Genomic DNA, 19588 nt, shown 5'->3' with positions numbered 1-19588 from the left:
TATAGATTGAGGATTATTAATCAGAACTTATTGTGAATCTATCATAAAACTAAAAAATTACAACTGTGGGTCAGAATAATTGGTTATTAATATTGAAGTTGACACAATTCAGGTCATGACATTTCCTCATAACAGACAGTGTCATACATAAACATATATTGGGAATTTACAAAAGGTAAACTTTGTTGGGCTAGCGGGATCAAGGGGGATCAGGAGGCACCAACAAAATGGCAGTGGATCCTCTATCTTGTTATCCCTGCCTCAGAACTTTCCCACCACCAGCAGACTTCCCAAGGACATATTATCAGGGGAAGACAGGACCTATGCAGGAAATCTGAACCGTATCAGACCCCATATAAGGGCATAAGCAGTTATCGCCCCATACCAATTCCGCCACTAACATGCCTTAATACCTATCACCCCATACAGACACACAACCCTTACCCCTCCCCCTTAAAAAAGCCCACTTGTACTCCCCTGCACGTGACTTCCTGGCCCTGAGACTTTCCCAGCTTCACTCCTTTGCAGGGCCTCGGAACCTTGCCCAAGAGCGCGTCCCATTAAAAGCCTGTTTCTTCCAACTTTTGCCTGGCCTGTCTTTTCATTTCACTACCAATCGGATTAAACCTGACAAACTTAAGCCAACAAGTCAAATCATTGAATTATTGAAAAATAGATAAACAATATAATTCTACAGTTTTCATTATACAAGTCTAAATTGATTTAACATCAATGCTTTGTTTACCAACAAGAATATTTTTAAAATTCTTAGAGGTTTATTCCAGGTAAGAAAGATTTTGAAACTAAATTATACATAATATCAAATATTAGAGATTCTTTTACCCAGAGAAGCAAGCTTTCCTGTGAAGTTTTTGTGGTTTTGTAGAGTGAGGAATGCACCCAACCAAGAAAAAGTCAGGTTTCTCACACATGAATGAACTTTTGGAGACCTATGGGACTTTAGGTGAGATGTTTAGAATCTCAGCCCAAATGCAACCATAGACCCAATCCCCCTGCTCTTTACTCACTGTTTCTCTGTCCACTCTGTGTAAAACCAAGATAAACAATTTTTTAGCTCAGCTGTAGTAAGGATTGAGGGAAAATAACAAAGGTGATTAGAACATGACTAGTTACTGATAAACATGTATACTTTAGTCTAAAGTGTTCATACCAATGTTTAGTTATTGGGTAGGATCTATGTAAAAATAGCTGTGACCATTATTGTCTTATGGTGCAAGATGCATTACTTCATATGGTTTAGCATCTATTCATATATTTATATATTCATATATTTAAAATTTAGACTTCACAATTTCTGTAGTCCCAAACAACTTGAATAAGTGTGTATGTTTATTTTTATTTATGCTTATTCCATACAAATATATATATAATTAAATAAATACATAAGTGAATAGGTGATATACATATATGTATATATAAATAAATATATCAGTTGTAATATATATGTATCTGTTGTAATATATGTAAGCATATATATTACATATATAGCAATTAATTTCTCATGGAAACTGATATGCTGAGAAGACTATAGACTATGCTCATACTTATAGACTATGTCAGTAGGTGTGTTTTAGTTTATTTTACTGTTTTTAAATGGTTCACTAAGATCAGCTTCCATCTGCTAATGAAAGTAGTATTTGATAAAAAGATAATTTTATTTTGCCGTGAGATCCACATTTGTTGGATATTTGTATTAAGTACTGAATATTTATATTAAGATGTCTAAATCGTTTGCAGTGTTACCTACTCCTTCAGCATTCTAGAGTATAGGATTATTGGCAAGGGCTTTTAAATTTTAGCATTAAAAAAAATAAGGGATGCCTGGGTAGTTCAGTCAGTTGAGCGTTTGACTCTTGATTTCAACTCAGGTCATGATTTCAGGATCATGAGATTGAACCCCACATGGGGCTCTGCACTTAGCATGAAATCTGCTTGAGATTCTTTCTGTCCCTCTCCCTACTCACACTCCTTCTTTCTTAAAATAAATAAATGAAATCTTTAAAAAATAAAACAGGACCATCTTTGTGACTCAGTTTGTTAAGCATATATCTTTGGCTCAGTTCATGATCTCAGGGTCATGGGATTGAACCTCACCCCGGGCTCCCTGCTCAGTGGGGAATCTGCTTCTCCCTCTCCCTCTCCCCATGGCTTGTGCTTTCTCTTTTTGCTCACTGTTTCTCTCTCAAATAAATACATAAAATATTTTTTAAAATAAAATAAAAATATTTAATGTCAGAAAATTAAAAAGTTACAAAGATCATAATGTCTGTAAGAGAAAATATAGAAGAAATTTTTATTGTTTGTCTTAATAAAGGCCATATGTATTCTGTGTGTATTGCTTTTTGTAGTACTTTGTAGCTGTTTTAAAATTATACTTTAAAAAAATAAATAAAATAAATACAATTATACTTTAAATGAGATTTATATATATTTTTCTTAATAGAATGACTACCTCCTCCTTACAAGTAGCCAAGTTTAATTCTTCTTTATATTTTTCAACATGTAACTTAGGCATAACCACTGAAAAGCAAGATAGAGAATAAAAAATGGATTGGAGTTACAAACATCCCAGTGTTGCCTCATTTTCTTCTCAGCATATCAGTTTAAATGAGAAATTAATTGCTATGTGCATTAAAGTGATTATATTTGGGAAAACAAAACAAAGTCTTATCTGGTAAATAATAGAGACATGTAAATTCAAAGTTTTTCTTCTGTTATTTAGATTTTAAGAGATTAATTTCAATTAGTGAATCACACTAAAGATTCACAGTTTGCTGAATGAATAAATGAAAAGCAGGAGGGTGTCTGGGTTTGCTGGTAAAGTCATTGATGTACTTTAATAAGTGGCGGTGATTGTGATCAAGCCACACTGAACAGTCTACTCAGAGCATCTGACAGAGGAAGTGCAGTCTGTACCATCAAGGGAGCTTTCCTGATTATTGGTTCTTACTCCTTTGTATCCAATTTGTTGAGTTTCATGAAAACAGTTTACTATTTAAGTTGGGGGATGACTAATTTATAATTTGAAGATTTATAATTTGAAGATTTATAATTTGAAGATATATAAATTGTTAAGGGAGTATCGTGTCTAAGAGTTACAAGCTGTAGATCCCACTACTGGTCTGAGACAAAGTCATCTTCAGCTTAGTTGTGTGATATTAGCTATATTCCCTAGGAGCCTGATTTAAAAAAAAAAAACTGTAAAAAGATGAAATAAGATAAACAAACAAATAAATAAACAAACAAATAAATAAATAAATAGATAAATAGATAAATAAAGTCATGCAATTATGCTGAGTGAAATAAGTCAATTGGAGAAGGACAAACATTATATGTTCTCATTCATTTGGGGAATATAAATAATAGTGAAAGGGAATAGAAGGGAAAGGAGAAGAAATGTGTGGGAAATATCAGAAAGGGAGACAGAACATAAAGCCTTCTAACTCTGGGAAATGAACTAGGGGTGGTGGAAGGGGAGGAGGGCGGGGGGTGGGCGTGAATGGGTGACGGGCACTGAGGAGGGCACTTGACGGGATGAGCACTGGGTGTTATTCTGTATGTTGGCAAATTGAACACCAATAAAAAACAAATTTATTATTAAAAAAATAAAAAAATAAATAAAAATAAAAAAATAAAAATAAAAATAAAAAAAACAATTTATAATTTGAGTTTTAGACAACCTGTTATAAGTTTAAGCAGAAAAACATAAATATAGTCAAGGTATTTGTTTTAGTGTTCTAACTACCAGAATTAATTCTCTTCAAATTGAAACCAGTTATTCTTCTGCAAAATTTAACTTTCTGGGAAAAAAATAATCCAACAATATAGGAAAAATGTATTCTGTTTTCTTCTATCAATAATTGGAAATCTCAAACCCACTTTCTAGTGTAATAGAATGCAATTGAGTACACAAGTGTTTTAAATTTCAGAAGGAAATCTGCATCTATGTTCTCATTAAGAATAATAGAGAAAACAGAGAAAATATTGTCAAGAACTAATAGAAAGACTAGAACAGAACAAGTCAAGGACCATAGCCACTGTTTTTCTCCTGCAGTTCTGCCCACCTTTCAGGTTGAATCCATCATCAGAAGACACTACGCACCTCTTCTATATTGGTAAATGAAGTTACCAATACACTGGGTTAAGTGTATAAAGTGTATAAAGAAAAGTGGCAAAGTGACATCATCCTCGGTTTTACTCTGCTGCTTAGAGGAGTGGATAAAAGATTCTGTTGATAAATCCGCTTGGGACTTTGAAGAATCATGCAATTAATACATCTAAATATGCTAATAGATATTGCAGTGGCATTTTTTATGCCCTTAAAATTATTAAATGTAATGTGCATCAAAGTCTTTACCAATATTAACAATGGCTTCAGATTTCATCATTGCTAATAAATTTCTATCTGTGAAATATATTAGTCTACAAAATATAGACTACAAAATATATTTTCACATATTTGTATATATATATATCTTCACTAAACTTTTAGTCTTCAATAAAATTTGTAAAATTTTTCATTATATCTTCATGAGTATAAAGTATGAAACTAGGTTCAATTTATGTAATAACAACACTAATCAGTACTGCAGTAGAGAATAAGTTGGAGTTTTTCACATCTCTTCTCAATATTTTTTTAATAATAAATTTATTTTTTATTGGTGTTCAATTTGCCAACATACAGAATAACACCCAGTGCTCATCCCGTCAAGTGCCCCTCTCAGTGCCCGTCACCCATTCACCCCCACCCCCCGCCCTCCTCCCCTTCCACCACCCCTAGTTCGTTTCCCAGAGTTAGAAGTCTTCATGCTGTGTCTCCCTTTCTGATATTTCCTACCCATTTCTTCTCCCTTCCCTTCTATTCCTTTTCACTATTATTTATATTCTCCAAATGAATGAGAACATATAATGTTTGTCCTTCTCCCATTGACTCATTTCTTAATCTTTTTAAAAATATTTTTAAGTTTCTATTTAAATTCCAGTTAGTTAATCTACATTGCAATAGTAGTTTCAAGTGGACAATATAGTGATTCAATACTTCCATACAATACCTGGTGCTCATCATAGCAAATGCACCCCTTATTCACTTAATTCTCATCACCTATTTTACCCATCCCCACATTCACTTCCTCTTTGGTGACTATCAATTTGTTCTCTGTAGTTAAGTGTCTGTTTCTTTGTTTGCCTCTGTCTCTTTTTCCCCCTTTGTTTATTTGCTTTGTTTCTTAGATTATCGATTATACCTTTTCTCCTATAGTTAACTGGCAAAATAAATTGCTTTAATGTTCAATTTAATTTTTCCAATTTTCCCTTTTTGTGCAAAAACACGCATAATATAAAATTTGCCATCTCAGCCATTTTTCAGTGTACAGTTCAATGGTATTAAGTGCATTCATATTGTGCAATCATCACCACCATCAATCTCCAAAACTTCTTTCAACTTGAAAAACAGAAATTCCATACCCATTAAACAACTCATTATTCCACCATGCCCTACACATCCGGGAAACCACCATTCTACTTTACTTCTTGATTTTGACTTCCTTAAGTACCTTATACAACTGGAACCATACTAGTCTGCATGATTTGTGTGACTGGCTTTTTACATTTTGCATAATGTCCTCAATGTTCATCCATGTTGTAACATATTTCAGTTGTTCATTTTTAAGACTAATATTCCATTGTATACATTATAGTTTTGCTTATAAGTCCATTCAATGGACACATATGTTTCATATATTTTTCAGTAACTGAATAATGCTATTATGAACATGGATGTACAAATACCTCTTTGAAAGCATACTGTCAAGGGGTAGTATAAGGGCAGGTGGGTGTGGGGGATGGGTTGACTGGGTAATGGGCACTGAGGGGGGGCATTGACGGGATGAGCACTGGGTGTTATATGTTGACAAATCGAACTCCAATATATATACATATATAATATAAAATTTATATATAAAGCATACTGTCAAAACTTTTGGACATTTATCCAGAATTAGAATTCAAATTTATATGACAAAGCTATGTTTAAATTTTTGATGAAGTTTCATACTGTTTTCCCGAATGGTTATGCCAGTTTACATTCCTACCAATGATAGGCAAGAGTTCCAAATTCTCCACTTCCTCAACAACACTTGCTATTTTCTGTGGTGATTATTGAAGATATATTAATAAATTTAAGATGGTGTATCATTTTATTTTTATTTTATTTTATTTTATTTTATTTTATTTTATTATTTTATTTTTTTAAATGATTCCATTTGGTCAGAGGCGGGGCAAGATGGCTGAAGAGTAGGGTCCCCAAGTCACCTGTCCCCACCAAATTACCTAGATAACCTTCAAATCATCCTGAAAATCTACGAATTCGGCCTGAGATTTAAAGAGAGACCAGCTGGAATGCTACAGTGAGAAGAGTTCGCGCTTCTATCAGGTAGGAAGACGGGGAAAAAGAAATAAAGACACAAAAGCCCTCCGAGAGGGAGGGGCCCCGCGAGGAGCCGGGCTGAGGCCAGGGCCAGTGTCCCCAGGACAGGAGAGCCCCGACCAGGAGGAGCAGGAGCTGCACCGACCTTCCCGGGCGGAAAGGGGCTCGCAGGGAGTTGGAGCAGGACCCAGGAGGGCGGGGATGCCCTCGGGCTCCCGGGGACACTAACAGACACCTGCGCCCCGGGAGAGTGCGCCGAGCTCCCTAAGGGCTGCAGCGCGCACGGCGGGACCCGGAGCAGCTCGGGGGGCTCGGGTGCGGCTCCGCGGAGGGGGCTGCGGGGCGGGAGGAGCTCGGGGACTCGGGGGCAGCTCCGCGGAGGGGGCTGCGGGGCGGGAGCAGCTGGGGGGGCTCGGGGGCGGCTCCGCGGAGGGGGCTGCGGGGCGGGAGCAGCTCGGGGGGCTCGGGGGCGGCTCCGAGGAGGGGGCTGCGGGGGCGGGAGCGCAAATCGAACAAACAGAGCAGGCTCCGGAGCACAGGGCGCCGGGACACAGCCCAGGATCCGGCCTCCCCCGGGACAGGCAAAGACCGGGAGGGCCTAGGACCCCAAGGACGCTCCTGCCTGGAGCTGAGCAGATCAGCGGCCCAGCCCGGAGCCTCCAGGCCCTGCAGACGGAGAGCTCCTTAGTTACTGCGGGAGCTGACTCCAGGGCTCCAGAGCTGGCGCTGCCACTGGGGTTTGTTCCTCCTGTGGCCTCATGGGGTAAACAACCCCCACTGAGCCCTGCACCAGGCAGGGGGCAGAGCAGCTCCCCCAAGTGCTAACACCTGAAAATCAGCACAGCAGGTCCCTCCCCCAGAAGACCAGCTAGACGGACAGGGGAAAAACAAATTATTGACCAAGCAGCACTGGAAAGTTCCAGGGGAACTCCAGAGATTTACAGTATACACCATCAGAGGATACTCCACCTCGTTTTTTCTTTTGTTTGTTTGTTTTTTGATTTCTGTTTGCTTCCCCGCCCTTTTTTCGTCTTTTTTTCTTTTCTTCTCTTTATTTTCTTTCTTCTTCATTTTTCTTTTTTCTTTTTTTCTTTTTATTTTCTTCTTTCTGTTCTCTCTTCTTCTCCTTTTCCCAATACAACGTGTTTTTGGCCACTCTGCACTCAGCAAAATGACTAAAAGGAAAACCTCACCTCAAAAGAAAAAATCAGAAACACTCCTATCTCCCACAGAGTTACAAACTTTGGATTACAATTCAATGTCAGAAAGCCAATTTAGGGGATCCCTGGGTGGCGCAGCGGTTTGGCGCCTGCCTTTGGCCCGGGGCTGATCCTGGAGACCCCGGATCGAATCCCACATCGGGCTCCCGGTGCATGGAGCCTGCTTCTCCCTCTGCCTGTGTCTCTGCCTCTCTCTCTCTCTCTGTGTGACTATCATGAATAAATAAATAAAATCTTTAAAAAAAAAAAAAAAAAAGAAAGCCAATTTAGAAGCACTATTATACAGCTACTGGTGGCTCTAGAAAAAAACATAAAGGATTCAAAAGGCTTCATGACTGCAGAATTTAGATCTAATCAGGCAGAAATTAAAAATCAATTAAATGAGATGCAATCCAAAGTAGAGGTCCTAACAATGAGGGTTAACGAGGTGGAAGACCGAGTGAGTGACATAAAAGACAAGTTGATGGCAAAGAGGGAAACTGAGGAAAAAGGAGAAAATTAAAAGATCATGAGAATAGATTAAAGGAAATAAGTGACAGCCTGAAGAAAAAAATCTACATTTAATTAGGGTTCCCGAGGGCACCAAAAGGGACAGAGATCCAGAGGATGTATTTGAACAAATCATAGCTGAAAACTTTTCTAATCTGGGAAGGGAAACAGGCATTCAGATCCAGGAAATAGAGAGATCCCCCCCCTAAAATCAATAAAAACCGTTCAACACCTCCGCATTTAATAGTTAAGCTTGCAAATTCCAAAGATAAAGAGAAGATCCTTAAAGCAGCAGGAGACAAGAGATCCCTAACTTATACGGGGAGAAATATCAGATTAACACCAGACCTCTCCACAGAGACCTGGCAGGCGAGAAAGGGCTGGCAGGATATATTCAGGGTCCTAAATGAGAAAAACATGCAGCCAAGAATACTTTATCCAGCAAGGCTCTCATTCAGATTAGAAGGAGACATAAAGAGCTTCCAGGACAGGCAGGAAATGAAAGAATATGTGACCACCAAACCAGCTCTGCAAGAAATTTTAGGGGAGACTCTTAAGATTCCCCTTTAAGAAGAAGTCCAGTGGAACAACCCACAAAAACAAGGACTGAATAGACATCATGATGACACTAAACTCATATCTTTCAATAGTAACTCTGAACATGAACGGGCTTAAAGACCCCGTCAAAAAGCGCAGAGTTTCAGACTGGATAAAAAGCAGGACCCATGTATTTGCTGTCTACAAACGACTCATTTTAGACATAAGGACAGCTACAGCCTGAAAATAAAAGGTTGGACAATCATTTACCATTCAAATGGTCCTCAAAAGAAAGCAGTAGACATCCTTATATCAAATAAACTAAAATTTACCCCGAAGACTGTAGTGAGAGATGAAGAGGGACACTATATCATATTTAAAGGATCTATCCAACAAGAGGACTTAACAATCCTCAATATATATGCCCCGAATGTGGGAGCTGCCAAATATATCAATCAATTAATAACCATAGTTAAGACATACTTAGATAATAATACACTTATACTTGGTGACTTCAATCTAACACTTTCTACAATCGACAGGTATTCTAAGCACAACATATCCAAAGAAACAAGAGCTTTAATTGAAACACTGGACCAGATGGATTTCACAGATATCTACAGAACTTTATGTCCAAACGTAACGGAAAATAAATTCTTCTCAAGAGCACATGGAACTTTCTCCAGAATATACCACATACTGGGTCACAAATCAGGTCTGAACCAATACCAAAAATGCGGATCATCCCCTGCATATTCTCAGACCATAATGCCTTGAAATTAGAACTAAATCACAACAAGAAGTTTGGAAGGACCTCAAACATGTGGAGGTTAAGGACCATCCTGCTAAAAGATGAAAGGGTCAACCAGGAAATTAAGGAAGAACTAAAAAGATTCGTGAAAACTAATGAGAATGAAGATACAACCATTCAAAATCTTTGGGATGCAGCAAAAGCAGTCTTGAGGGGGAAATACATCGCAATACAAGCATCCATCCAAAACTGGAAAGAACTCAAATACAAAGGCTAACCTTACACGTAAAGCAGCTAGAGAAAAAACAGCAAATAGATCCTACACCCAGCAGAAGAAGAGAGTTAATTAAAGTTCGAGCAGAACTCAACGAAATCGAGACCAGAAGACCTGTGGAACAGAACAACAGAACCAGGAGTTGGTTCTTTGAAAGAATTAATAAGATAGATAAACCATTAGCCAGCCTTATTAAAAAGAAGAGAGAGGGGATCACTGGGTGGCTCAGTGGTTTGGTGCTTGCCTTTGGCCCGGGGTGCGATCCTGGAGTCCCGGGATTGAGTCCTGCACCGGGCTCCCAGTTTGGAGCCTGCTTTTCCCTCCTCCTGTGTCTCTGCCTCTCTCTCTCTCTCTGGGTCTATCATAAATAAATGAGTAAATCTTTTTAAAAAAAGGAGAGAAGACTCAAATTAATAAAATCATGAATGAGAAAGTAGAGACCATGACCAACAACAAGGCAATACAAACGATTTTAAAAACATATTATGAAGAGCTATACACCAATAAATTAGGCAATCTAGAAGAAATGGACGGATTTCTGGAAAGCCACAAACTACCAAAACTGGAACAGGAAGAAATAGATAACCTGAACAGGCCAATAACCAGGGAGGAAATTGAAGCAGTCATCAAAAATCTCCCAAGACACAAAAGTCCAGGGCCGGATGGCTTCCCAGGAGAATTCTATCAAACGTTTAAAGTGGAAACCATACCTATTCTACTAAAGCTGTTTGGAAAGATAGAAAGAGATGGAATATTCCAAATTTGTTATATGAGGCCAGCATCACCTTAATTCCAAATCCAGACAAAGACCCCACCAAAAAGGAGAATTATAGACCAGTATCCCTGATGAACATGGATGCAAAAATTCTCAACAGGATACTAGCTAATAGGATCCAGCAGTACATTAAGAAGATTATTAACCTTGACCTAGTAGGATTTATTCCCGGGATGCAAGGCTGTTTCAACACTCGTAAAACAATCAATGTGATTCACCATATCAACAAGAAAAAAACCAAGAACCATATGATCCTCTCATTAGATGCAGAGAAAGCATTTGGCAAAATACAGCATCCATTCCTGATCAAAACTCTTGAGAGTGTAGGGATAGAGGGAACATTCCTCAACATCTTAAAAGCCATCTACAAAAAGCCCACAGCAAATATAATTCTCAATGGGGAAGCACTGGGAGACTTTCCCCTAAGATCAGGAACAAGAAAGGGATGTCCACTCTCACCACTGCTCTTCAACATAGTATTGGAAGTCCTAGTCTCAACAATCAGACAACAAAATACATTAAAGGCATTCAAATTGGCAAAAAAGAAGTCAAACTCTCCCACTTCGCTGTAGACATGATACTCTACATAGAAAACCCAAAAGCCTCCACCCCAAGATTGCTAGAACTCATACAGCAATTTGGCAGCGTGGCAGGATACAAAATCAATGCCCAGAAGTCAGTGGCATTTCTATACACTAACAATGAGACTGAAGAAAGAGAAATTAAGGATTCAATCCCATTTACAATTGCACCCAAAAGGATAAGATACCTAGGAATAAACCAAACCAAAGAGGTAAAGGATCTATACCCTAAGAACTATAGAACACTTCTGAAAGAAATTGAGGAAGACACAAAGAGATGGAAAAATATTCCATGTTCATGGATGGAAGAATTAATATTGTGAAAATGTCGATGCTTACCCAGGGCAACTTACACATATAATGAAATCCCTATCAAAATGCCATCGACCTTCCTGAGAGAGTTGGAACAAAGTAATTTAAGATTTGTGTGGAATCAGAGAAGACTCCGAATAGCCAGGGGAAGTTTATAAAAGAAAACCATAGCTTGGAGCGTCACAATGTCAGATGTCACATTGTACTCCAAAGCTGCGGTTATCAAGACAGTGTGGTACTGGCACAACAACAGACACATAGATCAATGGAACAGACTGGAGAACCCAGAAGTGGACTCTCAACTTCATGGTCAACTAATATTCGATAAAGGAGGAAAGACTATCCACTGGAAAAGGGACAGTAAATAAATAAATAAATGTCAATAAATGGTGCTGGGAAAATTGGACATCCACATGCAGAAGAATGAAACTAGACCACTCTCTTTCACCATACACAAAGATAAACTCAAAATGGATGAAAGATCTAAACGTGAGACGAGATTCCATCAAAATCCTAGAGGAGAGCACAGGCAACACCCTTTTTGAACTTGGCCACAGTAACTGCTTGCAGGATACATCCACGAAGGGAAAAGAAACAAAAGCAAAAATGAACTTTTGGGACTTCATGAAGAAAGAAGCTTTTGCACAGCAAAGGATACAGTCAACAAAACTCAAAGACAGCCTACAGAATGGGAGAAGATATTTGCAAATGATGTATCAGATAAAGGGCTAGTTTCCAAGATCTATAAAGAACTTCTTAAACTCAACAGCAAAGAAACAAACAATCCAATCATGAAATGGGCAAAATACATGAACAGAAATCTCACAGAGGAAGACCTAGACATGGCCAACAAGCACATGAGGAAATGCTCTGCATCACTTGCCATCAGGGAAATACAAATCAAAACCACAATGAGATACCACCTCACACCAGTGAGAATGGCGACAATTAACAAGGCAGGAAACAACAAATGTTGGAGAGGATGTGGAGAAAAGGGATCCCTCTTACACTGTTGGTGGGAATGTGAACTGGTGCAGCCACTCTGGAAAACTGTGTGGAGGTTCCTCGAAGAGTTAAAAATAGACCTGCCCTACGACCCAGGAATTGCACTGTTGGGGATTTACCCCAATGATTCAGATGCAATGAAATGCCGGGACACCTGCACCCCGATGTTTCTAGCAGCAATGTCCACAATAGCCAAACTTTGGAACAGCCTCGGTGTCCATTGAAAGATGAATGGATAAAGAAGTTGTGGTTTATGTATACAATGGAATATTACTCAGCCATTAGAAATGACAAATACCCACCATTTGCCTCAACCTGGATGGAACTGGAGGGTATTATGCTGAGTGAAATAAGTCAATCAGAGAAGTACAAACATTATATGGTCTCATTCATTTGGGGAATATAAATAATAGTGAAAGCGAATAGAAGGGAAGAGAGAAGAAATGGGTAGGAAATATCAGAAAGGGAGACACAACATGAAGACTTCTAACTCTGGGAAACGAACTAGGCGTGGTGGAAGGGGAGGAGGGCGAGGGTGGGGCGAATGGGTGATGGGCAATGAGGGGGGCACTTGATGGGATGAGCACTGGGTGTTATTCTGTATGTTGGTAAATTGAACACCAAGAAAAAAATTTATTATTAAAAAAAGAACATATTATGAGGAACTATATGGCAACAAATTAGGCATTCTAGAAGAAATGGTTGCCTTCCTGGAAACTAACAATAAGAAATAGAAAACCTGAATAGAAAAAAAAAAAAAGAAAACCTGAATAGACCCATAATCCGGAATAAATTGAATCAGTAATCAAAAATTTCCCAACAAACAAGAGTTCAGGGCCAGATTGCTTCCCAGCAAATTTCTACCAAACATTTAAAGACCTAATACCTATATTTCTGAAGTTATTTCAAAAGACAACTAGAAATACAAGGAAAATTCCCAAATTTGTTTTATGAGGTCACCATTACTTTGATCCCCAAGACAGACAAAGACCACACCAAAAAGGAGAATTAAAAGCCAATATCCCTGATGAACACAGGTGTCAAAATTCTCACCAAGATACTAGCCAATAGGATACAACAGCATATTAAAAGGATTGTTCACCACAACAAGATGAGATTTATTTCTGGGATGCAAAAATGGTTCAACATTTGCAAATGAATCTATGTGATACATCACATTAGCAAAAGAAAGATCAGACACCCTATGATCCTCTCAACTGATGCAGAAAAAGCATTTAATAAAATATAGCATCCTTTTTGATTAAAGCTCTCCACAGTGTAGGGATAGAGGGAACATAAAATCCATCCATGAAAAACCCACAGTGAATATCATTCTCAATGAGGAAAAACTGAGAGGTTTTCCCATAAGGTCAGGAATTGGACAGAGATGTTCACTGTCACCACTGTTGTTCAACATAGTACTAGAAGTCCTAGCCTCGTTAAGGAAAGGCAAGAAATTAGTATCTAAAGTGAGGATAACAAGGAGGTTCCATTGGAATATGTACTGTTCCCATTTGGTCAACCATCTCCTCTGCTCATGTTGTGCCTCGTATAAGACATCTTGTCCCTGAGAAAATTCCTTCAACTCAGACTTCAGTACTTATCTGAGGGTAACATCTAGTCACCATTTAAAAATGAGCTCCAAGGTCTTCTTTCAGTCCTCTTGGCTTGAATGCACTCACATATCTCAGTATAATTGATGTGTTCATATGAGCTGTGGCCTTTCCAAATCAACATCAAAGCATATCATACTTTTTACCACTTATTGAAATATACAACTACAACTATTCAAATTTATTCAAAATAGCATCCAAATATTATTTATATTTTAACAGTCCTTAGCTAATATCTTTATTATAATATATCATAAAATATTTATTGAATAAATGAAGGATAGACTATTTGGTGCCCTATTTGTTTAGTAAATTATGTAGTTAAACCCAACTCAGATGTTACCTCATGCAAAGAACCTTCCCTAAGTCTTCATTCTGCTCTGCATTACCATTTTCCCCACAGTCCCCTATGCAATTCTGGATTCTAAATTTACCACATGGTGATGACTATTACCTTCCACTATATGTCTTTAGGAATGGATCATGTAGAACAAGATAGGCTCCAATAAATATGATTCAATAATTGGATCACCTTAGAGATGGAAAGCCAAAGTGTGTGTTTTTTAGGATATTGTTACTTACACAACCACCAAACAGATAATTCAAAATTTGTAAAAGTTGGGGGAGAAAGATATTTTGACTCTTTATTTGAAGTTAATGTCAGATTTATATAAATGTAGTAGAAATAAGAAAGTACAAAGAACACCTATATACTCTCTGTCTACTGTTAACATTTTGCTCATTTGCTTCATAATTTCTGTCAATCTTTATTTCTCTCTCAAATTGATTCATAATTCCATAAATCTCTCTGTTTCTCTCTTTATATCTTATCAAAGATAACTTTAAAAAATAAGAACAATTTAATACCACCTCATAACCTTTACCACTCCATATTCTCATAATGTATTTTCTATAAGTATGTATATTCTCCTACAGAATATGTAATAATCAATGTCAGTAAGTGTAATGTCAGGACAATATGATAGTAAAATTCATTTTAAATGGGGAAATGGTATCTAATCAAAGAGCTTTGTAGTACACAGAAGCAATTCCTAAAAGAGGTATGCAAATTATATGAGGCATTATGAGATGAAAGTTTAAGAAATATCACTGGCAAAAGATTCTGGAGTTATAATGTTTGGAAAAAAAGAATGAAATAATTAATATAAAAAGTTTCTATTTTATAGTTTCTTGAAAAACAGGTCCCACATTCAACATTTTCTTCAGTGCTCCCATGACATTCTTATTCCTGAGACTGTAGATTAAAGGATTTAATCCAGGAGTGAGGATGGTATAAAAGACAGATACAATCATGTCCTTCTCAGAGGTGTGATAGGAGGTGGGGAGCATGTAGGTATAGACAGCAGCCCCATAGAAGAGAATGACCACAGTCATATGGGAAGAACAAGTGGCAAAGGCCTTCTTCTGACCCTCTGCTAAATTCATCCTGTGGATGGTGAGGAGGATGAAATAATAGGAGCTTGAAATGACTGTCACAGGGATGAGGAGCATGAGGACACAGCACAGGTACATGACTGTCTCATAAAGGGAGGTATCTGAGCAGGAGAGCTTCATTACAGCAGGGACTTCACAGAAGAAATGATGGATCTCCCGGGATCTGCAGAAAGGGAACGTCATAGTGATGGGCGTGAGCATAAATCCATCCACAGATCCCAGAAACCAGCAGCCAGATGCCAGTAGAAGACACAATCTGTGGTTCATGAGGACAGGGTAATGAAGAGGATGGCAGATGGCCATATAGCGATCATAGGCCATGGTGGCTAGAAGAAAACATTCTGAACCCGCCAGTGTCACATAGAGAAACATTTGCATTCCACACTCAGGGGCTGATATATTACTTATACCCATGATCTGGTCTATGAGCATCTTGGGCACAGTGATAGAAATGTACATTACATCCATGAGAGACAACTGGCTGATGAAAAAGTACATAGGAGTGTGGAGGTGAGCATCAAAATGTATCAGAAGAATCAGGACAGCATTCCCAGTTAAAGCCATCAAGAAAACTACAAAAATGACCACACACAGGAGAGCTGGGTGATTTGATTGACTGAAGATTCCCACCAGGATGAAATCAGACTCTCCAGTGTAATTGGCCATCCAGTTCATGTTTTTCATAAGGTTTCACTTATACCACTGAGAAGAGCTTTGGGATTAATGGTCAGTCATGGGATTCTTCCATCTGAAACAAATAAATATATATTTACTGAGACTGTGTATGTGAGTATGTGTTTGTTTATCCCAAACTCATTGTGCTAATCAGAGGAAGTTTCATGGAGTGTAGACATGGGGATGATTAATTACCTAATGTTTAGAATTTAGTAGGAAATGAAGAATTAAGTACTTTGAGTAAATATATTTGGTAACTCAGGCTGCAGATCAGGTGATATGATATTGGCATTTATCAACATATATTGGGAATTTGCAAAGATGATAACTTAAACACAAAAAGTGAATTATTGAAAGAAAAGATAAATAAAACTCCATGTTTAGGGATTTTGTCATACAAATCTAATTTCTCTCTCTGCTTTTAGAACCCAAATGGAATCCTACAAAATTATAGAATGTATATTTTATGTAAGAGGGATTTAAAAAGTAACAAACACAATTTGCAGAAAGTCTATACCATTTTTTTTTAAATTCCTCCCATTCCCATAGAATAGGACTACCCAGTGAGGCTAAACTGTGTGGAGTGAGCCATACATTCCACAGGATATGTCAGAGTTCTCACACATGACTGACCCTTTAGAAACCTGAGTGGCATGGGGTAGGGATCTCAGAATCTCAGCTAACCACAGTTATAGATCTAGATTTTCCTCTACCCACTATTCCACTGTCCACTATACATAGAAACAAGATAAAATAATAATTTTGACAACAGGTGTGGTTATGATTAAGTAATATAAAATAATGAAAGTGCTTTGAACATTACCAGTTAGAGAAGAATAAACACATAGTGTTAGTTTAAAGAGTTAATACTTACAGTATTATTTTTTTGTAGAATCTATGTAAGAGATGGCTATCACTATTGTCTTACTATGTGAGATACCTCAGTTTTCCAGTTTCAGTATCTATCTATATATTTAAGCATTTGAATTTGATAATCTCTGAAGGTCTGAACACTTGTAAATACAGATTTATGTGTGTATATATGCTAATTTTACATGAATAAACATATATAATAAATAAAATATATAATTAATAAATAAAATATTGATAAATATGTGATGCATGCATAAATAAGTAGAAACATAAATATAAATATTTATTATTTTAACTCTGGTTCAGATCTCTCTGGAGAATCTCATCTTGTTTCTATCCAGTACATACCTCTCCAAGTTGCAATTACTCTTGTAATAATAAGTGTGAAGAGTGAAGGAGAAACCTGGAATTAGATGGTCACTGCTATTCAGCAGACAAGGTTTTCATTATTTGCCCAAATATCATCTGCTTTATGCACATAGAAATTAATTTTTCATGGAAACTAAAATGTATAAAGAAAAATTACACATCACTGAGATGTCCCTGACTGAAACTCACTGTTGAGTCCTGTATCTTGCTGCTGAGAGGCTGAGTTTCCATTAGACTCTGAAAATAAATAAAGTTAAATTAAATTGGTTACACTTAAAGAAGTAACAGTTACCTACTCTGGAACAAATGTATATAAATGTGATTTGAACTACAATTTAAAAACGGAGATTTAAACCTTTGTAACTTTCTAAAATTTCTGACATAGTAAATGTTACATTTAAAGAGCCCTTGAAAATAGGAAAAGAGGATTAGATCCCCTTTCTGGGAAAATCTTACAAGTCCTTACAATGCAAGAATATTTCAAGGAGAATTTTCAAGTTTCAAATGCATTTTATACTTTTGTGTTAATTCAAAGCCTAATTATAATACTTAACTTATTACAATCACATGTTCTGGGGTCCTGAAACTGTGGGCAACATTGCAAATGATTCTGAAGCCTTAAAAATATCTAATAAGTCTAGAACACAATGCAACAATTAATAATCTTTCTATTAAATCCTACCGTTATTGGCAGATGAAAGCTCAGCTCTGTGTATCTTTTAAGAACAGTCCATTGGAGTGAAAAAAGCACCCACTGACCTAGTCTATATTTGTGATCAGAGCAAAGCAAGGACCAGCATGGTGAGTAAAATATTATGACCTTGAAGTTCTTTGCTGAGAGGATGCAGGGAGATGAGGGTGCTTGAGAGGGCTCCGCAAATCACTGATGCATTTTGATGAATAAGGATGACTATGATCAAACCACACTGAATAGCCTGACCAAGACACCTGACAGACAAGAGGATGCTGTCAGTACCATATGGGGAGACATACAGCCTCCATGTTTATTCTTGCCTTTCTCTATCCAATTGCATGAGATGAATGCAAACAGCTTTGTGCATGTTTAACTTGGAAAATCATTAACAGTGATGACAGAATAATATTGAATCTGTATTTGAAGCATTAAAGCAAACGTTGAATGCTGCATCACAGAGAGTATGATGTATTTTTTCCTTTTACAGATTAAAGAAATTCAAGTTCTTATGGTAATTGCTAATATAACAAACTAACCTGAGGATGAGCTCTACCTCAGCAGGAGTGGGACCAACATTCTCTAACTCTGCCTTATATTGGGGTATTGTCCTCTCTCAATAGTTTACAATTTGGATTTTAGGTCACAGATTGTAAGTTTAAACAAAGAAACATAAGTATGATTAAGATATTTGTTTCAGTGTTCTAACTACCCTAAATAATCTTCCTCAAGTTAAATATAGTCCCTTGTCTTATGCAAAATCACAGCCTTACAAATACACATTATTCAATTGTATAGAAATAATATTCATTATATTATTTCTTTTTTTTCATTATATTATTTCATCAGTAATTGGCAATTGAGATTCCATTTTCAAATATGTTAGAGTAAGTGTGCATTATATAAATAATTTCAAAAGGAATAGTACATTTCTTTTCTCAATAAAAGTAGATGACCACCACCACTGCTTTCTTCCAGCTGAACAAGAAGTATCCTGTGCCAGCCCCAGCTGCTATGGCAATGCAGAGGTACCCATTGTAGGTCATAAAGATGAGTGTGAGGAAGTAGCTGATGACCACCTGGATGATATGCAGCACCATCTCCAAGAGGTGAGGAAAGATCAGCATCTGTTGCCCAACAGTTTTGTGTGTCTCCATGAGGAAGGTTCCATTTGGTGCTGGGACGGGCATGGAATTATAGTGGATGCTGACTTGTGACTTGAACAGGCTCTCTTGGACTATCTTGAGTCCTTCATAGAACATTGCTAGAAGAGAAACTGTCTTGATGCAATTACTGTAAAGCTGAGTAAAGGGCTGCCTACTAGTACCATCCACAGAATTACAGAATCTAGGGGTTGTCCCTGTTGGAGGAACACTCAGCCCCTTGTTGCCAACAAATAGAGAACCCTCTGTGTCCACCAGAGAATTAGAAGTTTCAGTTTCTTCACTACTTCTATGGTATGGCTGTCTGAAATTCTGTTTCAGACTGTGAGGCTTTGGGCTTGGGCTCTAGCCACAAGGGTT

The 19588-nt window shown here is 37.6% G+C and overlaps 1 protein-coding gene and 1 long non-coding RNA gene across 5 annotated transcripts in view; both read right to left on the bottom strand.

Moving 5' to 3' along the window:
- The window catches only part of LOC119878393, a 28018-nt gene extending 10461 nt beyond the window's left edge, over positions 1 to 17557 (bottom strand). The window contains exon 1 of the long non-coding RNA XR_005386828.1: positions 17354 to 17557. This is a non-coding gene — a long non-coding RNA (uncharacterized LOC119878393). The remainder of the gene's footprint in view (positions 1 to 17353) is intronic.
- On the bottom strand, positions 14861 to 19074 carry LOC119878391 (olfactory receptor 2T29-like). 4 transcript variants are annotated; one of them, XM_038589017.1, is made up of 3 exons: positions 18994 to 19074; positions 17564 to 17611; positions 14861 to 16205 (listed from the first exon to the last, which is right to left on the bottom strand). In XM_038589017.1, the coding sequence occupies exon 3, from the start codon at positions 16139 to 16141 to the stop codon at positions 15179 to 15181; it is 963 nt and encodes a 320-aa protein (XP_038444945.1). In that variant the 5' UTR covers positions 16142 to 16205; positions 17564 to 17611; positions 18994 to 19074; the 3' UTR covers positions 14861 to 15178. The 4 variants fall into 4 exon arrangements, with proteins under 4 accessions (XP_038444945.1, XP_038444947.1, XP_038444948.1 ...); XM_038589019.1 differs by lacking the exon at positions 18994 to 19074 and adding an exon at positions 18605 to 18961; XM_038589020.1 differs by lacking the exon at positions 18994 to 19074 and adding an exon at positions 18195 to 18443.
- Positions 19075 to 19588: the final 514 nt, after the last annotated feature.

This window comes from Canis lupus, unplaced genomic scaffold (assembly GCF_011100685.1).
Source record: "Canis lupus familiaris isolate Mischka breed German Shepherd unplaced genomic scaffold, alternate assembly UU_Cfam_GSD_1.0 chrUn_S156H316, whole genome shotgun sequence".
NCBI classification, from domain to species: Eukaryota; Metazoa; Chordata; class Mammalia; order Carnivora; family Canidae; genus Canis; species Canis lupus.
Note: the sequence above shows the minus strand (reverse complement) of the source record. Positions and strands in the feature narration are given on the sequence as shown.